This window comes from Xenopus laevis, chromosome 7L (assembly GCF_017654675.1).
Source record: "Xenopus laevis strain J_2021 chromosome 7L, Xenopus_laevis_v10.1, whole genome shotgun sequence".
NCBI lineage: Eukaryota > Metazoa > Chordata > Amphibia > Anura > Pipidae > Xenopus > Xenopus laevis.
The window spans coordinates 48,474,710-48,483,167 of NC_054383.1; the positions used below are offsets into that span (position 1 = coordinate 48,474,710).

General features: G+C 37.7%; 1 protein-coding gene across 1 annotated transcript; it reads left to right on the forward strand.

Moving 5' to 3' along the window:
• Positions 1–3,064: 3,064 nt before the first annotated feature.
• On the forward strand, positions 3,065–8,045 carry homeobox100496651-provisional.L (pituitary homeobox 3-like [provisional] L homeolog). Its single transcript, XM_018225529.2, has 3 exons — positions 3,065–3,159; positions 5,455–5,639; positions 6,976–8,045. Exons 1-3 carry the CDS (start codon positions 3,132–3,134, stop codon positions 7,522–7,524), a joined length of 762 nt encoding a protein of 253 aa, XP_018081018.1. The 5' UTR covers positions 3,065–3,131; the 3' UTR covers positions 7,525–8,045.
• The last annotated feature ends 413 nt before the right edge of the window (positions 8,046–8,458 follow it).

The following is an 8,458-nucleotide window of genomic DNA, read 5'->3' on the forward strand; positions in this document are numbered from 1 at the left end:
AAAATATTTTATATCAGAAGAATTACAAAATCATTAAGAAACATAAAAAAGACCAGACACAGGGAGACCCATTTACTAAAGGTTGAATTTTAATGGTATTAGAGCTTTTTGAAACCACAATTAAACTCACTTTCTCTAAATCGCGAATGCCATGAAAGTTATTAAAGGAACCGAGTAAAAAATGTATGAACGGGAAAAAAAATGCTGAAATGATACCTCTAAAAATTTGAGTTTCTTGGACTATTACTAGCGAAAAAGTATGAGAAAACCTCTAAAAGTCTGATTGGTTAAAAACAGTTCAACAGGATAAGCGCAGCTCCCATTGACTTCTACTGGACTTTGACTACTTTTACTTGGTGCGGTTTTGTATTAGAGTTTATAATGTTTTTTCCATGTTTTAGAGAAATAAAAAAAAACTAATTTTTAGAGCAAAATGTGATTCATGGAAAAAAAAGGACATCCAAATTTTAGTAAATCACCCCCTAAACTGTAGACGAAAAACCACATCAGGAAAGCTGTGAACATTTGCCTTAATCTGATGAATGTCTGCACCCTTGTGTCCTGGTTGCACCTTCTTGCAAAGAAAAATGCGAAACATTTAAATCCACAGGCTACTGTGACACAGCCCCCAAGCTATTAAAATGGCAGATGCCGAAGTGCACAAAACCGAACCTATAGCCCTAGAGGTCTCTGTGGCATGAGACGTGTCAGAATAAGTTCCACAGTGACAAATTAACACCTATGATTTTAAAAAAACACATTTGTAATTTATTCCTACATACCTCCTGCTGAATTGGTTGTAATGTCTGCAATAAAGTGTTTTATGCATGTTTGCAGAAATAATTGATATGTGAATATGAAAGAGAAGTTTGTGTGAAAACAGTTTTCTTCTGCCTGAAAGTCTGATGCACAGTTATCATCCACTTAGGATCCACAACAGCTGCAGTCAGTTGCTATATCTCATACACAGCTGGCTAACAGCTAAAGCTGGCCATACATGCTAAGATCTGGTAAAGCACTTTGTCTCCTTTCGCCCATAATGGCTTGAATTATTGGTCCTGATGGAAAACTTTCTTTGGTTAGCGGAAAGGAAGTAAGGGAAAATCCATCTCTGCAGCTCGTCTTCACTTTCTACTATCAGATTGTTTGGGCATGTAGTCCAAACAAACACAGCAATGTCGGCAATGTCCACAGTCTGATCAATCTGATAATGTATGTTGTCTTCCTGGCTCTCTGTTGCTAAAATATCAATACTCAGAAATTGTCATCTTAACAATAGGGAGCCAGGCAGAAATAAAGAGTAGATAAATAATGAACTATTCTCTTTAACCAGCACTGCTGTCTGGCACTGCGTTGGCCTTTGTGCAGACTCATGGAAAGGATTTCAATGTGGAAATTTGTCTGCATTTTTGTATTAAAATCTGCCAACGCAGTGCATGTTTGCACAGACACCAGTGGGCTAAATTGAGCGCTACAGCTGTTTCTTGGCCTGTATTTAAACAGTCTAAATGTGACTAGTTTATTTCTATAAATACAGGCTGAGGAACAGTTACATATGACTGTAGCCTATATGAGATGCGTTCAAAGTGTTTTATTCACTTGATCCAAGAACAACATATATTAAAACATAATAATTAATGTGTGCTTACTATGATGCTGTCTTGGTCAGAAAAACAGCATATATATACATTTAAACCAAATGTCTGAACATGGAGTGCAATAAATTTAATAGGAAAATATAAATTTTCAGACAACTGGTTGCAGATCTAGCCACAGCACCAAGCACTATCCTGTGCCACTTTATGCATTGAAAAGTTAACAGCAGTTTTGCTTCAGGCATCAGAATGGCACAGATTTCCTCTGTAAGTATTCCAGTAACTCTGCAAATTATGGCACATGAGTAATGGCATTTTTATTAGATTATCGGAAGCAACATGCTACTTGTGGCTCTTCCTACTTTAGCACAACTGCAGAGCCACTGTAATTGGGGGGATTTTGTTGCTAAGGCTATATAAGGAAAAACTGAAATTGACCATTGAAGCTCTGCCATAAAAATGTCCCTTGACTTAATGCTGACTTGATCAGTGTTAGATCTATAACAGCCCACATGTTTTAATTGTAACACCGCTTATAAGATTATAAACCCTTTAACAGGGATGTTTTTTTCTTTTCCATATCTTGCTTTACTTTACTTTGATTGTAAACATACAATTTCACATTTTTGTATAAAATTGTAGGTGGCATTCAACTTGCCTTGTCATGATGAACTGTAGGAAGATATCTGTAGTTCAACTCATGAGCCACAGTTTCATTACTTGCCTTGTCAAGATAAAAAAAAATAGAATATTAACTTTATGAAACAATTTAAGTAATAAAATATTAATTATTTTTAATGGAAAAATGTAAGACCAAATGAAAAACTGTACACAAGCCAAAATTAAGAGTCTAATAGAATAGTGAGTGCAATAAGGCTTACAGAATACAAAATTGTTTCAGGCATTATACCCAGGCTCTCATCAGTATCATGGGGGTTCAGGATATCTAATGGCAGCCTTTATTTATATTGAACTTCTCATTAGCTATGCACTGTCACTATTTATATTTTCTGCTTATAGCTATTTACATTTTCTCTTTATTTCTATTTACATCTATATCTAAATTATAAAGTGCCATTTAAATAATAATAAAATTAATAATAATAATTAGCATGGATGCATGGAATAATTACACATTTATCAATTTATTTCCTTTGGCAATTTTACTGGGAAAAAGCCAGATATATGGGTAAAAATAAGCATACCCACAAACGCATCTGCAAGAAGAGTTGTTTTCTTTATAAGACAATAGTCATGTGTATTGCACTACAGATGTCTGCAGATCTGGGCATTTCAAAAAGCCTAAATTGTGTATTGAGTAACTGGGGACAAAAGGTATGTGGTGGATCAGTGTCAATGTCACTTGGCAAGATTGGAATCCATTAGAATAATACAGGAATAGACACATATAATATATTTGCATACTGCAGACCCTAGAGTCTAAAGCTATAAAAGCAGCTGCATGATTAACATGCCAGTTGTGAAAAGTTACTACTGGAGAGTATCAACACAAAAAGCTTAGAGAAGAAGCTGGAGATGCATGCAGAAAGAGAGAAAATCCAAGGTAAAAAGCCTGTTTAAAACCAATTATAAATAAATTGATAGCAATTGTGTATACAGTTATTTCCTCCTAAACTCACAGGAATATTTAAAATGGTAATTTATATAACGTATTTATAAGCTGTTGTCTTTTTTTTTTTTTTCAAACATAATTTCAGTTGATTGATAAATATAAGTAAATAGATCTTATTCTGTGCACAACACATTCTTCCTCTGTATTTTATTTACCTCTGGCAGTGCACAAACAAAATACATCTGCTGTAAATAAATAGAATTGTTGTATTGAAATCTATTGGAAATGCCTCTACTGATCTGTATAAATTAGAGCATGCACCAGAGATTCTATATGTGACCTGGAAATGATGGTCTTGCACTGTTATGTTATGATTATTTAAATTATTACTTTAAGGTCCTAAGGAGTGCAATGCTTTTCATCTTGAAGTTTTTCCCTTTATTTATCATGTTTTTTTTAAATGTTTCACAGGACAGCCTGCTTTCTGACACACCTAATTGTACATGTCAATAATTAATGTACTTATTGTAATATACTTCTTACCAGTAACCTATAGCCAGGGCCGGACTGGAGGTAAAAAGCAGCTTGGGCAAAAAAAATCAAAGCAGCCCACATGTAAACACGCTTGTACACATCCACTCATATATTGGGGTAAAACTGCAAAAAATTTATGTGCATAAAGAGGTGCCTTTCTCACTTAAAGGAGAACCAAACCCGAAATTGAAAAAAACCCTACCCGCTACCCTGGGTAGACCCCCTCCCTCATCTCCCCAGCCTACCTGCCCCCCCTGGGCAAATGCCCCTAATTTTTTACTTACCCCTCCATGCAGATTCGGGCCTTCAGCGTTAACAGGCGCCATCTTCTTTTTTCGGTATTCTTTGGAAGTTTTGGCGCATGCGCAGTTATAGTAAGTTTCCGGTCCCGAACAACTGCGCATCCGACAAAAGTCATGAAAATTTTTACTACAACTGCGCATGCGCTGAAAAACGAAAAAGCCAGTCTGAAGATGGCTGCCGTGAACTCCCAAGACCAGATCTGCACGGAGGGGTAAGTAAAAAATTAGGGGCATTTGCCTGGGGGTGCAGATAGGTTGGGGGGGAGTATGGGTTTTTCCTATTTCGGGTTTGGTTCTCCTTTAAGTGTAATTCAGAGAGAGACAGAGAGAGGGGCAGAGAGAGAGAGAGAGAGGAGCAGAGAGAGAGGCAGAGACTCACTGAAAGTGCAGAGAGAGAGACAGAGACTGCAGAGAGAGAGTGACAGAGCATGCAGAGAGAGAAAGAGACAGAGTGACAGAGAGAGGACAGAGAGTGCAGAGAGAGAGACAGAGCATGCAGAGAGACAGAGAGTGACAGAGAGTCTAGAGATTGGGACAGAGAGTGCAGAGAGAGAGAGAGAGACAGAGAGTGCAGAGAGAAACAGAGAGTGCAGAGAGGGACAGAGAGAGACAGAGAGTGCAGTGAGAGAGAGACAGAGTGCAGAGAGAAAGAGACAGAGAGAGTCAGGGAGCACAGAGAGACCGACAGAGAATGCAGAGAGACAGAGAGAGGGAAAGAGAGTGCAGAGAGAGTGACAGAGAGAGCAACAGAGAGGGATAGAGAGTGCAGAGATTGACAGAGTGCAGAGAGAGAATGACTGACAACAGAGAGGGGCAGAGAGTGCAGAGAGAGTGACAGGGAGAGGGACAGAGAGTGACAAAGACTCACAGAAAATGCAAATAGAGATCGGGTCTTCAGCTATGTCCACAATCTTAAGGGGAGCCCGGCTAATCCTGAAAGAGCAGCACAGCCGGCCCCCCTTTAAATCTAAATCCTGCTAGGCCTCCTGATGGCGCGCAGGCCTGCACAGAGCATGGCAGCACCAGAACAGAGAGGAGTGGGAGGGGCGGAGCCACAGTGGGAGAGAGGATGAAGGAGCGGTCCTAGAGCCAGCCTGATGCATTGAAAGGCAGTGGCACTTTTTAATAAGTAGAGATCAGGAGCGGCCCACTTAAAGAAAAAATAGAGCGGCCTCTCGGGCAAATGCCCGTACAGACAGATTGTCAGTCCGGGCCTGCCTATAGCATCCAGTTTAACCATCCATTTTTCCACCAACGTTTTATCAAAAAAAGCTTAGTTTGTTACCGATTTCTGGTATGGGCAAAATGATTCTGTTACTACATATTCTTCACAAGCGCTAATGTTCTTCTGTAAGGTATACAATGTTACATAGATAGGCAGAGAGACAGCCAGACAGATAATTACAAATAGATATATATATTTTGTGATAAAAATCCTATTCTTGTGCAGACAAAGACACCCAAGAAAGAGGTAGCTCCAACCACTTTCATGGGAAAACAAGAAGGAGACGAACTGTATACAGCCAAGCCCACCTTGATCTCCTGCTTAGCACATTTGATACAGACCCATATCCTGGAATCGCAGTGAGAGAAAGACTGTCACAACTAACTGGTGTACATGAATCAAGAATACAGGTTTGTTATGACACAAGAATGTGTAACAAATAATACTTATATACTGTAGACATTGACATATTCTCAGAAGCCTAAGATGCTTAAAACATACTGCTGTTGTAGATACACCTTATAAATCTTGCAACACTTTGTATGATAATTACAAGTATCTGTGCTCCAGATACTCCAATAGCTTAAAATAACAGTAACATTTGTGTAAACTAACATATAAACAATAAAAGTAGGGATGCACCAAATCCAGGATACGGTTCGGGATACGGCCTTTTTCAGCAGGATTCGGCCGAATCCTTCTGCCTGGCTGAACCGAATCCTAATTTGCATATGCAAATTAGGGGCACGGAGGGAAATCGTGTGACTTTTTGTCACAAAACAAAGAAGTAAAAAATGTTTTCCCCTTAACACCCCTAATTTGCATATACAAATTAGGATTCGGCCGAATCCAAAATAGTGGATTCGGTACATCCCTAAATAAAAGAGATTCAAATCATCCCTTTTTACATCCAGCAAAACTGGACCAAAGAATACATTTATGTTGGCAAACCCTGATAGACCTGCTACCTAACAATTAGGGGGTTATTTATCAAGGTCCGAATTTATATCAATGTCGGCTGCTACAAACTCCGATCCAAGCCACTCGGTTTTTAAGGCTTATTATTACATTTTCCGGAAAATTTGCTTTGCGGGAATTTTTCGTGAATTTTCCCCAAAAACTCAAAATTTCACATAGTGAAATTGCCCGAACCCCCCGACACAACCAAAACTCAATGGGACTGTTCCCATTGACTTTTATGCCACCTCGACAGGTTTGAGATGCCGCGTTTTTATATTCGGGCTTTTTAGCCCTCTGGGTTTAATAAATTCTGAAAATTTCGTGATTTTTTTAAAAGCCTATTATAACACAAAAAAATCTTTCAGATTTTGGGGAATTTTGTGTATTCGGAGCTTAGTAAACCCCCTTAAACTATACTCAAGATAATTGTTAGAAAAAGAAAAAGTCTCATGGATTCTATGAACAATTGATACAGGAAAACCAATTCAATTCTATAGCGACGTTCACTTAAGCTCTAAAACAGAGCACCTGATTTTATATTTGGAGCAGGCAGCCTATTTTATATGTTTAGTTTCTATGACTGTTCCTCTACAAGTACAAATGAATTCATACGTTACATTTTCAGACTAATACATTATTCTCTTTAGTTCATCAAGCTACAATATATTCTATAGCAGAAAAGTATCTTTTAGGTAACACTCTAAGTAACTTAATATCAGTATATTCTAAGTAAATGCTTCATTCAAGGTAAAATGCTCTAGTAAATGCTCCACCATTGCATTTCAGGTCTGGTTCCAAAATAGAAGAGCCAGGAAGAAAAGTGTGCACGAAAGAGAGAATGTACAAAACACAAATGAATGGCAACAATACAATCATATTTCTAAAACTAACAAGTCATCACAGGCTGAATGGATTTCCAAAAACAATGGACATTATAAAAACCAGGAATTCGGATTTGGAAATCGCTCTGTTAACTCGTACCCTTATACCAATTCTTCCAAATCCAGTGCGCTGAGATTTCCCCTTCCATTTCAGTGGCCAAAACCAATGCAGGCATCATTCAACCATCTGGCCTCGGTATACCCACCAAGAATATCTGATAGCAGAACACAGCAACATCAAGTGTTTATCAGGCAAATATCTACCAGCCACCTTACACCTGCTATCAGTATTCTCCATTCTAAAGATTGTGTTAGTCAACCAGAGTCTGTTTCTTATGGCACAATGCAAGAATGGTCCTTGGAACAGATGTTGGAAGAATTCCAGCCTTGTTGGACAAATGTGGCAGATAATTTTATTGATAATATAAACAAAGTCTGCCATTCAGTGCATTAAGGAAGAGGGCAGTTATAATTTTTTACCAAGAGCTTATTCTAACAATGTTAGTTTTAGTACAATTACAGAAGTTGTGTAATATTAGCACAAACATTTCTGCAGGTTTAATCAGCTGTAGCATTTACTGTTACCTGTTTAAATACAAACATATTGTTAGTTGTTATGGGTTACTGCACCTGTGCAAACTTTGTGACTTTTATTATATATGGGGGATATGTGTTTTATAACTCATGTTGAAAAGGGCCAGAGATCATTGTGGGAAAAAGGATGACTGTAATTACTATAAAGGACTGAGCAAACTGCAAGTGTGATTGTTTAGTAACTGCAATGGATTGCAAATGTGTTTAATGAAACCCTTTGAAATCCTATTACTTGCACCAAAACACGGCAGTCTATAAAGCAAGTACATCATCTAACAATAATCAGTCTCATTTTACTACATATCTGTAGTTCTGACCATATGTGATGCTGCAGAATATTGTGTATTTTATAAATAAAGATATTTTTACATTAATTTCTTGCTTACATTTTCTTGATCACATTTTTGGAGGTTGCCTACTATCAGTTTTAGTATTATAAATAATCTCATTATTATAATATTACCTTACCTTGCAGTGATAAAATTTCTTGTTTGTTCCAGGACCTTAAAGTTATTTGACCATAGGGGATATCATTCAAATTCCAATAGGGCTGTTGGGCCCAAGTTTACATAGCAGATAACAAAGACACTGTTTAGAATCAAATTATTTTAGTACAGGTATGGGACCTGTTATCCAGAATGTTCGGGACCTGGGGTTTTCCCGATAACGGATTTTTTGTAATTTGGATCTTCATAACTTAAGTCTACTAGAAAATAAAATAAACATTAAATAAACCCAATAAGCTGGTTCTGCTTTCAATAAGGATTAATTATATCTTAGTCAGGATCAAGTAC